At 43.5% G+C, this 15,712-nt stretch overlaps 1 protein-coding gene and 1 long non-coding RNA gene across 11 annotated transcripts in view; one reads left to right on the top strand and one right to left on the bottom strand.

Moving 5' to 3' along the window:
- The window catches only part of MYO9B (myosin IXB), a 76,933-nt gene extending 63,299 nt beyond the window's left edge, over positions 1–13,634 (top strand). For 5 of the 10 annotated variants that reach the window (XM_054013597.1, XM_054013598.1, XM_054013600.1 and 2 more), the window contains 14 exons: positions 232–330; positions 802–978; positions 1,517–1,558; positions 3,278–3,389; positions 3,976–4,049; positions 4,325–4,517; positions 4,831–4,959; positions 5,573–5,678; positions 6,504–6,635; positions 7,941–8,064; positions 10,965–11,012; positions 11,579–11,718; positions 12,034–12,161; positions 12,310–13,634. In XM_054013597.1, coding sequence (XP_053869572.1) covers positions 232–330; positions 802–978; positions 1,517–1,558; positions 3,278–3,389; positions 3,976–4,049; positions 4,325–4,517; positions 4,831–4,959; positions 5,573–5,678; positions 6,504–6,635; positions 7,941–8,064; positions 10,965–11,012; positions 11,579–11,718; positions 12,034–12,161; positions 12,310–12,746 — 1,941 coding nt within the window. In that variant the 3' untranslated portion in view covers positions 12,747–13,634. Of the gene's footprint in view, positions 1–231; positions 331–801; positions 979–1,516; positions 1,559–3,277; positions 3,390–3,975; positions 4,050–4,324; positions 4,518–4,830; positions 4,960–5,572; positions 5,679–6,503; positions 6,636–7,471; positions 7,600–7,940; positions 8,065–10,964; positions 11,013–11,578; positions 11,719–12,033; positions 12,174–12,309 lie in introns of those variants that run through there. The other 5 variants (XM_054013603.1, XM_054013601.1, XM_054013599.1 and 2 more) reach the window with 3 other exon arrangements.
- On the bottom strand, positions 5,665–15,698 carry LOC128828708 (uncharacterized). The gene is made up of 4 exons (XR_008443225.1): positions 14,994–15,698; positions 14,797–14,877; positions 7,593–7,730; positions 5,665–5,751 (listed from the first exon to the last, which is right to left on the bottom strand). It is a non-coding gene; the product is annotated as an uncharacterized LOC128828708 (long non-coding RNA).
- Positions 15,699–15,712: the final 14 nt, after the last annotated feature.

The raw sequence follows: 15,712 nt of genomic DNA, 5'->3' as shown, positions 1-15,712 counted from the left end.
ACAAGAATGTATGGATAAGAAGAGCACAGTCATTGGAGAAGGAGGCAGAGACAAGTATTATCTTTCCATGTGTGACAGAACCCCTTAGTATTCTCAAGATGCATCAGGAAATCCCATTTTGGATAATTAGAAGCTTCAGACATGTCTGATCCAAAAGGATTAGCTTAAATGTAATACAGACTGGCTGTTCTCTCCTTAAATATGATAGTGACAAATATCATTGCCTTTCAGATAAATGACTTGAACTCCCAGAAGTCTGCTACTGAATGTTTATTTTTTGAAGCCACAGAAAAGTTTAGAGGAAATATCAAAACAATGTACTCTGTTCCTGTAAGTAATATACTTTGTTAGCCCTAAAAGCGATGTGAATATCACACTGATTTTGCAAAGAGCTGAAGTGAAACATTTAAAATGAATGCTCTAGCATTACTTGTTTGTATTATCCTTAGACTTTCAGCATCCAAATAGGAATTTCTAACACTGATTAAATATTTCAGTACTTTTTTATTTTAATGAGAAAATTAGGATACAAATGCCAGATCCTGCAAACTTACTCATACAAATAGATGCATTTCTTTCTTTCCCTTTCTCATCATCTCTCTGGCCACTGGTTACAGTGCTGCAGCAAAGATGGCAGGACTTTGTCATCAGCTCATCCATGTTGCTGCATTAGTTACCCAGTGGGTGACCATTAAAAATTATCCAACGGTGTTTCAACATTAAATTAATGGCTGAAAAAAAGAATGATGCACTTTATTGCACTGATGGTTCATATTTGAATAATGCCTTTACTTCCACTAGAACGGGCAAATTCATGTCGGCTATAAAGACCTGATGGAAAACTATCAGCTTCTAGTTATAAATCTTGCAAAAGAGAGGGAAGAGAAAGACGTCAAGCTGGTTTTAAATCTCTTCCAATCCCTTCTCGATGAGTTTTCCCGAGGATATGCAAAAAGAGAAGAGTCAGAGCAGCATAAGGTATAGTACTTCCTTCCCGCTAGTCGTGGTGGTTGGAAAAGTTGTTTTAAAACTGTTTAAAGAATTAGAACCACATTTTTCCAATGTTGTTGACATAGTCCATGTTACTTCAGAACATTTTCCCACCTTGGTGTTCTTTTTCGGAAACTTTTTTCCATTTATTAATCCTGAATCCAGCACCTGGTAATAGATTTTTACAGACTTTGGGCAATTTATTTGAAGGTACTTCTCATTATTATGCATTTTTCAAGATACTGAAAATACTAAGATCAAGTTGGGAAGGATTTTTGCAAAACCTCCAAAGTTCTTGGTAGGGTTCAGCAATTCCAATGTTTTATCACCAGACAGTGACCCCCTTCCAGCGGATTCAGGAGATGGTTTGAACTCTGAGAGGAGCCTTATCCAGCTGTGTTATGCTAACAGGTGGAGGCTGCAATGTAGAGCCTCAGATGAAGCTGGAGTGGGGGCAGTAACATTGTGAGGGAGAGGAAATCTTTGGCGTTCACAGATTAATATACCTTTGTGTATCTCACTGCAGCAAAGCAAAACCCAGAAGAAGAAACGAAAACAAGAGCGTGCAGTGAGTAGTATTTTTTTTTTTTTATTGTGGTAACGCACAAAGTCCCCCGCCATGCATGAGGTCGCACAGTACTAGGTGCCACAGGATCCTCCTACTGCAAAAAGCTGCTTATACTAATGTGGCTTCTTGGTTTGCAAACCAAACTAACATCATCTCTTCTTCATGGAGCTTTATAGCTGTTATCTTCCACAATGCAGCAAGGTGTGCAGAACCGTTCCTGGAGGTGGGCCGGGTACCTCCAGAGTCACTTAAAACATTTTTATATATATATATAAAAAGGTTTTGCTGAAGATAATCACCAGCGCTACCAACCCAATGTAATAGATGTAACTCACCCTGGACAAGTGCAGTAATGCCATTGAAACTCCAATCACCGTTGTTGGGGGCTGAATGTCAAGTAATCTCTCAGGGCAAAGATCAAGGCATTGTGGATGGCTCCATGAAAATATTTGTACTGTATTGTGCACGCGAGCCATCAGAAAAGGGAATAAGATAGCAGCTCTATTAAAGGATAGAGAAAAATATCACACCAAAAAATAATGGCAATTCCTTGCCTTATAGATTTGGTCCCCTCCTCTCAGAAATTACGTAGAAGAAATATGAAAGGTCCAAGGAAAAGCACCAAGAATGATTAAGCATTTGAAAGGATTCTTGAAAGAGCAGGGCTTTTTCTTTTGGAAAGCAAAGGTGTCCTAGGAGATTAGCTCTCCCAGCATCACGAGTTGTTTTATATCCCTCTAGCCTGTCAGGGTTCTGTTTATTCCTGTCCCATCAAGCAAGCAAGGTGCACTTAGTGAAACTGAAAGGCCACAATTGTAAAACAGCATGTAATTGCACCGTGGAACTTGCAGTGGTAGGATGTTATTGAGCCAAATCCAGGCAATTAGGTGGGTTTTCACCACTTGCATCAAATTTCTAGCATTGGCTTCTGGATTAGAAGAATCACTGGTCTGTTGTCTTGTGCAGCCTGGTGTGTTCCTAAATGCATACATCTCACCTCACCTGGGATGCTTTTTAGGACAGACTGTTTTTTTTTAAATGAGGAAATTGTTTAAAGGGGAGGGCTGACTGCTAAATGTTAGTAGCAGACTGCATCTGATGGGTGACTGGGTTAAAGTAACTGTGTCTAATAAATGCCTTAATTATGAAACAGACCAACACTAATTATCTTGGGTTGAGAGCAGTGGTTCTCAACCAGGGGTACACAGAGGTCTTTTAGGGGGTACATCAACTCTTCTAGATATTTGTCTAATTTTACAACAGGCTACATAAAAAGCACTAACGTAGTCAGAACAGACTAAAATTTCATACAAACAATGAGCTGGTTATACTGCTACATTACAGTGTATCCTATATAGATGTACAATATTTATATTCCAATTGATTTATTTTATAACTATATGGTAAAAATGAGAAAGTCAGCCATTGTTCCGTAAAAGTGTGCTGTGACACTTTTTTGTACTTTTATGTCTGATTTTGTAAACAAGTCGTTGAGCGAGGCGAAACTTGGGGTATGCATGACAAATCCGAGTCCTGCAGGGGGCACAGTCGTCTGGAAAGGTTGAGAGCCACTGGCTTAGCCTTACACCAGAAGTCAGATTTCCTTCTATCAGCTTTAATTGTGGAAGAGAGGAGAAAAAATAAGGTGGCGATAGCTCAGATTGTTTCTAAAGAAAATAAACAAAGGGAGCCATTAACTTCTCCCCTTCCCCCACCCAGATTGAGGAGCACAATGGCCATGTGTTCACGAGCTACCAAGTGAGCATTCGGCAGTCATGTGAACAGTGCTCGTCCTACATCTGGCCTATGGAGAAGGCCTGTCTTTGCAGCAGTAAGTGGAAATGGCTCATTCTTGCCATTTGGTTTTTAAAAATTGAAGATCCTTACCACTTTGGTGGGCACAGTTGTGCCCAGGCATAGCCTTGTTGGTGGGGGTCTGGGCTGAGAGCGCTTTGCAAGTGGTGGGGCCTGGGCAGGAAAGACCTTGCAGGTGGAGGGCACCTGAACAAGTTGCCATGGGGGTGCATGTGCAAGCTGGCTGGCACAGGTGGTAGGTAGGGTTCTGGCAATTCTTGCCAGCCACTTCATGGAGCAGCAGCAACACCATCACTCAAAGAAACTACATGTCCCTTTTCTGTGGCTGAAGAGTTCAGGATGAGGTGAAATGAGGGAGGAAAACCTCCTGACCACTTGGGTTTCCTAATGACTTGAAGTGATATTGGCATATCCCAACTGGAGCAGTCCTACAGCTAAGAATATTTTTCCATCTCCCATGCAGAGGGTAATCTGTATTTTGGGGAAAACTCCAGTATGCAGTTTATTCAGATTATATAGAGACTAACAGCAAATGGGAAACAGAGGAAACTCTGCATTTGAATCTGCTTTGATCTGTTAGTAACAGTCCCTCTCCTCTGTAGCCTGCAAGTTGATTTGCCACAAGAAATGCATGTCCAAAACTCAGAGCTGCTGCACATCGCCCTGTGGAAAAAAGGTAAGAGAAGTCCTCCCCTCAGAGTACACATGTGTAATGTGTTAGACCAACTGTTAGGCAGTGATGGCCTGATTGTACCAACAACTGAAAATCTCACCCAGTGACACAGCTCAGACGCCATTCTCACCAGTGGGCGTCTTGTGACCAAAAGTTAGTAACAAGCATGGCATAAAACATTCAGCTTTCATTTAGGTGTAGCAGGAGGTCCTAACTTAAATGAGGTTGGTAGCCTGGAAACAGGAATCCATGTGACACTTGACCTGTATCAATTCCAGAACGACCAAGGTGTAGACTCCCGTCACTTCGGAGTGTGTGTGAGTTCCTTAATTAGCGATAAGAATTCAGTCCCAGTTGTCATGGAGAAACTACTAGAGTATGTGGAGATGCATGGCCTCTACACAGAAGGAATCTACAGGAAATCAGGGTCAGCAAATCGCATGAGGGAGCTGAAACAGTTGCTGCAGACAGGTATGTCCACCTTTCCTGCTTCCCAGCACACAATTCAGCTGCCCTGCTATTCTGAGAGCATCTGTAAGACTATTTCTTATCAGAAAAACTGCTCTGCACTAACATATGCAGTATGGAGCCTGTATTACTGATTAGCTTGCTAATCTGTTCATGCTCATAAATGTATATCTTGCAGGCACATTTTGAGTAGTCACATGGGCTCCAGGGGAGTAGATAGGCTAGTGCTTGAATTCTTTGTAGGCTCCCTTCTTTGGGAACTGATGGTGTGCATCAAAGGAATCAAATGGGCTAAATCTAGTAACTCTCTTTTCAGATCCAAATTCAGTGAAACTAGAGAATTATCCCATTCACACCATCACTGGCATCCTGAAGCAATGGCTGCGAGAGTTACCTGACCCACTCATGACTTTTGCACAGTACAGTGACTTTCTCCGAGCAGTAGGTGGGTTTTGTCAACAATTTCTAGTGCAACAGGAATGTTTTCACTTGTTCTCTGTCTTGGAGAAGGATTTAGTGCCCCGGCACTAACTCTGTGTGTTATATGGCCTCTTCCTAGTCATCTCTACAGCAGTCACTCTAAAATTTGTCCTAGGAAACAGAAATTCCTGGGGGAAAATCCATTTTTTGGCTTTCTGATGTCAAGATTCCTGTCTCACTTTTCAGAATAGCAGCATCTATAATGACACTCCCCTTTCTTGGGGGGGGGGAATGTTAGTATATTAAGTGCAAAATATGTGAACAGACCTGGAGTCTGACATTCCTTGCATTTGTCACTCTGTCCTTGCCATGCTGTTACAAACATGTGAAAAGGGGGGGAAACTAATACCATCTGGTGTGTGCTGTTGTCACTCACTATAATCGAGTGAGTAAATGAAATGAGAGCCAAGGCTTCTGAAGTATTAAGCAACACAAGAGGTTCAGAGATGGTTTTAGCTTAAGATCCCCAAACACCTCCAAGAGCATTCACGTATTCTGGCATTAATTGACTGGTGCTTTAGAACTGCTGTGAGCTTGAGTGTCCTGAGATCTTGCTGTGCTCGTCTCTTCTTATGCAGAGTTACCAGAAAAGCAGGAGCAACTTGTTGCCATTTACAGTGTCCTTGAACAACTCCCACAAGCCAATCACAACACCCTGGAGCGACTCATCTTTCACCTGGTCAAGTAATGATCTTTCCTTTCCTTTGGGGTTTATCTGCGCTGGGTCCATTCTCTCGCTGGTGTCACTTTCCAATTACTGTTAAAAAAGCCACGTAAACCAGAGATAAGTATATTTATCATGTGGAATTTTGAATTTGTCTTGGAAGCTTTCTGACAGCCTGACCCTTTTTGGGATCTGAGTGGGGATTTTACTGCTTTGTGTGAAAGACGGACATGACCAGGGTGAGAATTTAGGGTTGGCAGTTTGTGTGCACGCATGTGCTCTCTCTTTCCTGCAAGCCAGTCTAATTGTATCAGGTGAGCCAAGCAGCATTAGCTCTGAGAGCATTGTAAGTCCTAGTTGAGTGGTGGTGGGTTTGAGCAGCCTGGAATGCAGGGATTAGTGTGGTTGGATGGCAGACACTATGAGGATGTTAGCGCAATTGAATGGCAGAAGCAACATGAGTACTGTAAGTGTTCGAGTGATGAGCTGGGTACTGCTGGCAAGGGGGCATGAAGTGGAAGGATCTGCTTTCAGCTGAGGGGACCCAAGTAGGAACCTGAAAATAGAGTGATAACTGACTCACAAGAGAGGGGGGCACAGAGTGGCTGGCCAAGGCACATCCAGGCTACCTCCGTCTACGTGGATTCATGTTCTCTTTCATGCAACAAGATGTAAAATTCACTTGTTTAAAAAAAAGTTTCCCTAACCTCTTGCGTGCATTGAACCTTCTGGAGCTTCCCCCCTCAGCTGTCATGCTGAGACACTAGCAAAGTTTGATCAGATCATTTGTTTTCTATCCAGATTTACTAAGAAACTTTCATTTTGTTCCAAACATTGAATTTCAGAGTGGCCCTAATAGAAGACGTCAACCGTATGTCACCCAATGCTCTGGCCATTGTCTTTGCTCCATGTCTCCTGCGCTGCCCTGATAATTCTGACCCACTAACCAGTATGAAGGACGTCTCAAAGACAACCATGTAAGTCTCAGCACTTGGCTTGCTGCAGAAGTCTGTATGAGGTGAAATTGCCTTTCAGCTGGTGTGTGTCTCTGGTGCTGTTATATGCACCTTGTCTACCTCTTGCAGTTTGATTCATGTTAGAGTAACAAATTTTGTTCGAGCCCTGTGGGCAGGATAGGCTGGAGGACTGAGTGCAGAATTAGGAGCCAGTAAATCCTGAATTTCAATCCTAGCTCTGCCACTGATGTCTGTGGCTTTGGCACAACAGGCCCCAATCTTGATGAGGATATCAGGGTACTACTGTAACTTTATTAATAATTAAGGGTCTTAACAATTCTGAATTCAAACTAATGCTAGAAAATGTTATAAATTTGATTCCTTTGTGTTGTAATCAGGGCTTGGATGGATGGAGGGGGATATGTACAGCATGGTGGTATTAATCTATATGTGTAAAATAAAAATCATAATTGGGCCAAAAAGTAGCACCATTCCTGTATAAACAGCTGTCCTATAGCTGTATTGAGATAGGAGCCATTACTTACATGGTATGGCACAGAAATTAAACACTGTCACTTGCCTACTTGGGAGCCCTTCAGCCTTTACCTCTGAGCCTCCCTTCTTAGTTGAGAGTTGTGCCCATATCTTTGTGCTAATCACTAGCATCGCTGGCCTTACTGCAGCTTCTCTAGCTCTCTCTGCTTATCCCCACCCTTCCTACGTTGCTGGCCTTGGATCTGCCTCAGTCATTTTAAATAAAGAGCCAGAGCAGAAATGAAAGAAATGTTTGAAAAATAATAAAGCAGTGGCTTTTTCCAACTTCTGATTCAGTTTGCTTTTCCTGTGGGGCTGTAAAGGTGGACAAGGGCAGTTGCCGGAACATTCTATACCCACCAGTGTCTGTGCCGGAGCAGGGAGAGGACAGCAGGTAGAGGAAATAGAAATAGCTAGCGCCATGGGTGATGCTTGTTCACTTACCATTGTTGCATGGAGACACAGTGTGCAAGGTTCTGGGTATCCAAGTAAGAACATGTATCATCTGTAGCACTGCTTTTGGTTGTGCCCAGTCCTGCTTGTCTGTGTAGACTCTTCACCCTGCACTCATACAGCACCACCCTGTAAAGAAAGTGCCTCTGGAGACTTTGGTTTGAGAGGGGGCCATCCACATGTGTGTCTAACATCCCTGAGCTGGGTGTATTCACTGGCAGTGTTTTTGAAGATCTGTCCATGTGTTAGTGACACATCCCATCCCCCATGGTTGTCCCCAAAGCATGTGTAAGTATCCAGGGAGCAGGTTGCTGAATGAACTCTTGCACTTTCACACAGGTGTGTGGAAATGCTAATAAAGGAGCAGATGAGAAAATACAAGATTAAAATGGATGAAATTAGCCAGTTGGAAGCAGCTGAGAGCATTGCTTTCCGCCGACTCTCATTGCTCCGGCAGAACATGGTAAGTGCTACAATGAGTAACAGCCCCCACATCCAGCAGGGGCTCTATCGTGGACTCCTTGGGGTGGGGGAAATGCACGATAGCCTCACCATTCCCAGCCTGCTCAGCTTGTCAAAGACCAAATGCTGGTTACTGATCTTGGATTATAATGAAAAGGGGGTCGGGTCGGCCCAGCCCAGTGTTGCAGTGGGAACTAGGCCTCTTTCCATGTGGAAGTCTGAGTTTGAATGAGCTCAGTGTGCTCTGCAATGGCATGGACGGTGATCAAAAGCATAATGTTTGGGGTGGGAGCAATCATAAATTATGTATCTATTTGTGCATAGTACAAAGAGCTGATATCTTTTCTCTAGGGCACGGTGGTTTAGTATAAAACATGAGTCACCCACTCAGAGATCTGGATTCTGTATCTAGTTCTGCAACAAACTCCGTGTGTGTCTTTGAGCAAGTCATTTCACCTCTCTGGGACTCAGTTACTGCTTCTTTCAAGCAGGGGCAATGGTATTTGCCTCCAAAAAGGCATAGGTGCTGGAACTACGGGTGCTGGGGCTTGAAGTCGTTTCCATGATATACAGAGTTTACAGTTTGGTTCAATGGCTCTTAGCACCCCCATTATACAAATTGTTCCAGCCCCCCTGCCAAAAGGAGTGGTGTGAGGCTTTCCTAAGATGTTGTGGAATGCAGAGAATTAAGGCCCTTGAATGGAAGAGGTGGGCCTACAACTTCGGGCTCCTAGCCCCAGTGTTCATTTTTCTCAGCTGAGGAGGCAGTTCAGAGGGACGAGCATCCCTTTACCAGATACTGGTTGACTGGGACTAGGGGACTCGAGAGATGAGTGTATAGTTTCAAGTGTGCATACAGTACAGGCTGCCAGCACTGGGATCATTGTCAGAGTAGTAACTCCTGCCCACGCTACTGCCCATGTAAGAAGAGCAATTTCCAAATGTGGCACAATCAACACGGCGTGTCACCAGGACACTTTCCTTTGTGAGGGCTATTTCCCTCCTTTTTTGGCACTAGAGTGGCTTTAAACAAATTTTTTTTTGTATAATTACATAAGGACATAACGGCCAGACTGAGTCAGACCAAAGGTCCATCTAGCCCAGTATCCTGTGCTCAGACAGTGGCCAATGCCAGGTGTCCCAAAGGGAATGAACAGAACAGGGAATCATCAAGTGATCCATCCCCTGTCGCCCATTCCCAGCTTCTGGCAAACAGAGCCTAGGGACACCATTCCTACCCACCCTGGCCAATAGCCATTGATGGACCTATCCTCCATGAATTTATCTAATTCTTTTTTTAACCCTGTTATAGTCTTGGCCTTCACAACAATTAGTAAAAGTTAATTAATTTCCTGCTGTCTTAAATGGCTGAATAATTTTGGGGGGAAAAGTCAAAAACAAAAAATCCACTTTAAGCAGGAACCAGGCCTGGAAAAATTTCAACCCAAACAGGGGGAGAGTTTTACAAAGCTATGAGTGACTGAAAATGGTGGTTATCATGGAAATGCTGAGGTAACCCTAACTATAGTTGCTCTCATGGAAGTGGTACCACAAACCTTCCTAATTTAAAATGCAAAGCTCTTTGGAAACATATCTGGAGGCCAGAGGTAGAAGTGTAGGGAGTGAACTGGAGTTAGGGAATTTGCTGTGAAACTTGACAAAGAGTCTGGTGGCACCTTATAAACTAACAGACGAATTGGAGCATACGTATTCACCCACGAAAGCTTATGCTCCAATACATCTGTTAGTCTATAAGGTGCCACGGGACTCTTAGTCTGGTTCTGTAAAAAGCGACAAACACGGCTACCCCTCTGTTGCTGTGAAACTGTTGTACATGTGGAGCTAGGATTTGAGTCAGCCCAAGTGAGAAGCCGACACACATCACTGTGTGCGCTTCCAGTGCTTTACAAGAGATTCCGTCAGTGTCAGACATGTGACCACCCCTACCCCAAAGGACTTGCAGTCTAACTGCACAAACAAAGGCTCTCAGTACCAAACAGAACTTGCACTGAGTGAGACTTCTTCACAATTCTTTGACCTCATCATGCCATTGATTTTAAAAACAAAATTAAGGCAGAACTTCCCTCCAGACTTCACTGTGGAGTTTTGCTTTAAAATCAATGGGATGAAGAGATCCTTTTGTTTGGCAGTTAAATAATGTTAGACAAGTATGTGTTAACCTTGCATGTCTGGTTTTAATCCTGGATGTAAGAAGTGTGACAGCCAAGCAATGAGATTCCACATATGGACCTCAGGATAGTGGCCTTCTATTTGCTGATTCAAAACCTGATACAGTTGCTCTGTATATAAGTGAAAAATACTAGAAATCTGATACAAGTGAAAAATCAGTTAGAGTTAAAAAAAAACCCGAAAACCACCTAGATCTGTCTGACCTATAATAAGAATTAGAAAACTACTGATATGACTCCAGTTGATACTGCCAACAAGTTGCTTTAGCAGGTTAAAATACGTTCAATGGAGTAAGAAGGTCTTTGATAATGAAAGGTTTCAAAGTAGCAGCCATGTTAGTCTATCCGCAAAAAGAACAGGAGTACCTGTGGCACCTTACAGACAAACAAATTTATTTGAGCATAAGCTGTAGCCCACGAAAGCTTATGCTCAAATAAATTTGTTAGTCTCTAAGGTGCCACAAGTACTCCTGTTCTTTTGATAATGAAAGATCCAATATCTTTGTGCGTGGGTAGATCAAAATGTTTTTAAAACCTTAAATATTGCTTTTATGGAACCTCCAAACACATACAATGCAAAATATCAGTGATAGAACTATCGACATTACCATTAAGTCTGACATCAGAAGAGTTGCATTAAAACTTTGTATCAGAAAAAACAACTTTCTGAAGTTACCATGATTTAGTGAATTTGGTCTTCATCTTTCTCTAGCTCTGGCCTGTAAAACTTGGGTTTTCTTCTCCTTATGAGGGGGTGCTGGTATGTACAAGACCTGATGTGTTTATAGTGCATGGTTAATTCTCCTATGGCACCACAGCATGACAGGACATTTGCTGCTTATTATAACTTATGTGGTATGAAATAAATTTCAAAACATTCCAGACTGCATGCATCACTGCAGCCCTTTCCCCAGAATGCATGCACTGCTATTATCCAATGCCTTCCTCACTTTACTATTTCTTATTAATGAAGTTCTAACCTGTGCTCATACTGAATGGAACAAGAATTTGTAGTTAACTCTCACAGCTAAACAAGTGTTGGCAAACGTACTCTCTACATTGAAAAACGTAAAAAAAGAAAAATGTTAAAATAAATCAGGTGATTTTAAATGTTCAAGGCAAATTAAAACCACTGTGTGACCTATTCAAACATATCTGTATATATGGAATGAATTACTAACACCACCACCCCCCACTACCTCTGTGGGAGCCCTTCACTTGCCCGATCTTCACCTGCCCGTCTTTTATAACTAACTTTCTGTCCAGAGGTAATGTGAGAGATCCTACTCCTGATCATGAAGCATGACACATCCAACTTTCTTACAGAGTAAAAGCCCCCAAGACAAGGGAAATGACAACAGCTTCCCTGAGCTGGGATCACTGCGGGAGGAAGATGAGGTGTCTGATGTTGATAACCGGGAAAAGGAGATTCTGATAGAACGCATACAGTCAATAAAAGAGGAAAAGTGAGTCCCGGCTTCACATTTCTAATTAAATCCATTATGCTTATGCCTCATGTCCTGGGAGGCAACACAGCATGCTGCTTTACTTCTGTGTTGCATTTCAAACATAATTTACAAAGTCAGAATGGAGAAGAGGAGAGGCAGTAAAAGGTAACAGGCAAAGGAAATATTTTCAGATGAAATTTGGTGAGGTATAGGTCCAGGACTGCTTTGCTTCTAAAGTCTGCTCTGCCTAGAATAGTTCATGTCAGCAGCACTAGTAAATATTGTAAGTCAGTGTCTTTCTGGAGTGCTACGATCTATATGTGTTTGATGCAGGGAAGACATAACTTACCGATTGCCTGAGCTTGACCAGCAAGGCTCTGATGAGGAAAATCTAGACTCTGAGACCTCAGTGAGCACGGAGAGCCTGCCAGAGGACCGAATAGGGCGGCTGGATACTGAAGGTCAGTATTAAGGTAGTGTGTGCTTTTTTTTACCTTCTACATTATTTCATATTTTACATATTTTGTGACATCTGGTCAGAACCAGTCATGTCAATTTACATTTTTTAAAATGCACTTTAATTCCAAGTCGCTTTTCCTTACTTTAAAGGAACCATGCTGTCTGAATTCCAGTGCCATGGTCAGTGCCCCAGTGTGCCTGCCAAAGACTCTTGTGGAGGACCCAGCATTTCTCTTCCTCTGGCCTCTACATTCTCCTCAGTTACAAGGCGCAGACCATCATCAATGTTGGTCAAGATGAAAGTCCCCTGCCGAAATCCAGTGATGCCGACGGCAAATATAAAACTTCCGTATGGGATTTCCAAACTGACAGAATCCCAGGGAAGAACAACAGCTGAAGAATCTCAGCCAGTGGTGAGACGGAGGGACCGGCTAGCAAGGCGAACTGATAAAATTCACTCCGTATACATTGCACAAGGGTCTGTTGTGGCCCAAACTCAGGAACCTTTGGACGAATATGAACCAACAGCAAAAGTGAAGCGGAGGTTTTCAGACCCTTACTCACGCATTTCATGCATAGATGAATGAAATATTTAAAATGTTGGAATTTTTTAAAAATTTTGGACCACAACTTTTAGCTCTGACCCTCCTTTAAGGATTGTGAATTTGTGCACTTGCCTCAAGAAGTCATTGGAGTCACAGTCTGGAACTCTCAGCACTCTAAGGGTTAAGCAGGGTTGCTTAAAACAAACAATATCCTGCTATTTGTAAACAAATTAAAAGAAACTGGTGGGGAAGGGGGAAAGTAGTATCTAAATCTGCTTTGGTCAGAGTAAAATACGGAGACTTGAGTCTGCAGGAAGACTCTAGTGACCTTAGTTTCTCCTGCTGTGCCTTTTTGTATTTGCTTACGATGGGCTCTAATAGGTCCGAAGGTGAATTAGAGTCCCTAGGTTTTGCCTTACTCCATTTTTTTTGTATGTTTTATGAGAAGTTCCTTTGTGGTTTACAGAATTGTTAATGTAATAGCCTTAACTGAGACCAAAAATATATAAAAATGTTTATTAATACATTGCACTTTTTAAAAATACTTGTGTTAGGTTATCAGTGTCCTACTGCTATAGTGTCTGCCCTTTCCAGAGAGCCCTTTAGTAGGAGAGAAGACACTTGATTCTGAGCAAAAGTGGATCTGCTTCCCTGAGATTTGGATGCCATTTCCCACCACTTCCATAAAAGGATTTGGAGAGGGTTCTCCAGGGTAAATACCAATCACCAAAGGCCATGTAACCATGGAATGTTTCTGAGAGTTCAGTGTTTTGTGTACAAGTATAACCGCATTGCTAAGCAAATGCAGTTGTTGCAGTGGGCCACTTTGTGCAAGGCTTTGTTCAGCATCTGTTGTGTATCACAATGCTGCAAAAGTCACGGAGGGTCAGGCATGAGGACATGCAAGCACAAACAGCTTCTAAAACCTGGGCCGTGTGAGTCAGTCTGAGTTTACTGTTCAGTCTCTCCTCTACCAATGTGAACTGTGAGTGTATATGAGGATCTCTGCTTACTGGCTCCAATCAGGAATCCCATCCAATCTCCTTATTGCAGAGTGCCAAGCACTACATACATGTTTGTTAGAGCTGGTAGGAAGATGGAGCTTTTTTCCCATGGAAAATTTTGAATTTTTAGCAAAAAAAAAAACCACTAAAAAAAACAACAAAATCACATTTGGGTTTGGAAATGTTGTTATGGTGGCTCATGGGAATTGTAGTTTGGGTGCCTCAGTGCCACCATGCTCCTTAAAGGCTGGTCCAACTATATCTCTCATGATACACCAGGGTGTCTTAGTGGGAAGGGTCAGGCATTACAACAGTCACATAGCTGTAGGGCATCATGGGAGAAGAAGTCTAAGTGGAAAGCCTGCCCCAGAGAGAAGAATGGAAGCACAGGAGACTCAAACTACAACTCTCACGTATCCTTCCGTTTTCAGACTTTCAATAAAAAAAATCAAAATTTTCCACAGAATGCAGATACTTTTTACAAAAAATTAACTGAGAACCCAATTTTCTGAGGAAAGAAGTCTTGATAGAGAACATTCAGCCAGTCCTGCTGCTTTATTATAATTAAATGTGCTGCTGTAACAATTAGTGATGAAGGAACCAACATTCCACCCTGCACTCAGAGCTGCTGTTGAGTCAGGGGGGAGCGCACACTGACATAAAAAGGCACTCTGGTAGACCCTGGCAGGTGGAGTTGGCTGCTCTAAAGCTTAGAGGTGAGCTGGAAAACTCGAGCAAGGTATTTAACTTTACAAAGAGGTGCTGAACGCCCCCATCAGGCAGGTAGGGCATCATGAACAAAAACTGTGCTGCTTTTTTCTTTCTTGGCATATGACATGAAATTAGTGGGCATAATTTAAAAAACAAACAAAACCTGTACCTCCCATCTGAGATCAGAACAGAATTAACCCTCATGGTGCTGAGCAATCATTTTCTTCTACTGTGCACTATCAGGTAGCCCCAAGCACAAATTGAGGCAGGCTACTAAGACTCTTTAAAATATCTTCCATATACCTTGAAAGGTGTTTTTTTTATATATAGCAAAAACATATACAAAAATGACCATGCCTTTTATAAACTGGACTAACCTCATCCTGTTCTTACTTGCCATCTGTGGGTTTTGCGTTGAGGGGTAGTGTCACATCAGGATGCATATGCTGGAGCAGAACCTAGATGGCCGCAATGGAAGGGAATGTCACAGGAACAGAATAAATCCAGCATGTCTTAGCTGACCCCTCTCAGTGTGTTCAGTACAGTATAGTGGAGCTAGGCATAAAGCTCCTACCTTAGGTGGTCATAAGCTAAAGTGGACAGACAACACTGCCCAGACCCAGTCTACTCGCTCAACTGCCAGTGGATATTCTCCCCTCCATATACCCCAGGTACTTCGCAGTGGAGGAGGATTATTTGAAGGTGATAGTGAAGAAATATGTTTCAAGGAGGAATTTTCTCCCAAGTGAGGGGAATTATGCAGCTGTTCTGTCCCTATTAACAGCAGGCCTGGGAGCTGGTTAAATGAAACACAGGCTGTAGCTCACATTTAAACCGATTTCAGAGTTAAACGTCGGTGAGGTTCGCTGCCGTCACTCGTCAGGGACTGGGCTGTTAAGGCGCGCAGGCGCGGGGCGGGGGGACCGGTGGAAATAGCCGGGGGCTAATAAAGGTTTTCCGTTGGAAATGGCCTCAGCGCCGAGCGGGGTCACGCGGCCCGCGCAGCTCCGACGGACTGGACTTGCTCGTGCGTTATTTATGCCCCGGCTGGAGGGGGCACTTGGTTCGCGCGCCGGCGGAGAACGCGGCTTCAGCCCGTGACTGCGGCCACGTCGGCAGCGGGCCGCCCAGTGACCGGGCCTGGGGGCGGGCCCGGGCTGGCTCTGCGCAGGCGCCGCGGCAGCCCCTGGGGGGAGCCCGGCCGCGCCCTGAGCTCGGGGACCGCGGACCGCCTCCCTCCCCCCCCCGGTGACGTGTCCGCGCGGGCGGCAGCCCCGCCCCTGCTACGTGGAG

Source organism: Malaclemys terrapin, chromosome 24 (assembly GCF_027887155.1).
Source record: "Malaclemys terrapin pileata isolate rMalTer1 chromosome 24, rMalTer1.hap1, whole genome shotgun sequence".
NCBI classification, from domain to species: Eukaryota; Metazoa; Chordata; order Testudines; family Emydidae; genus Malaclemys; species Malaclemys terrapin.
This window is presented reverse-complemented; position numbering and strand designations above follow the sequence as displayed.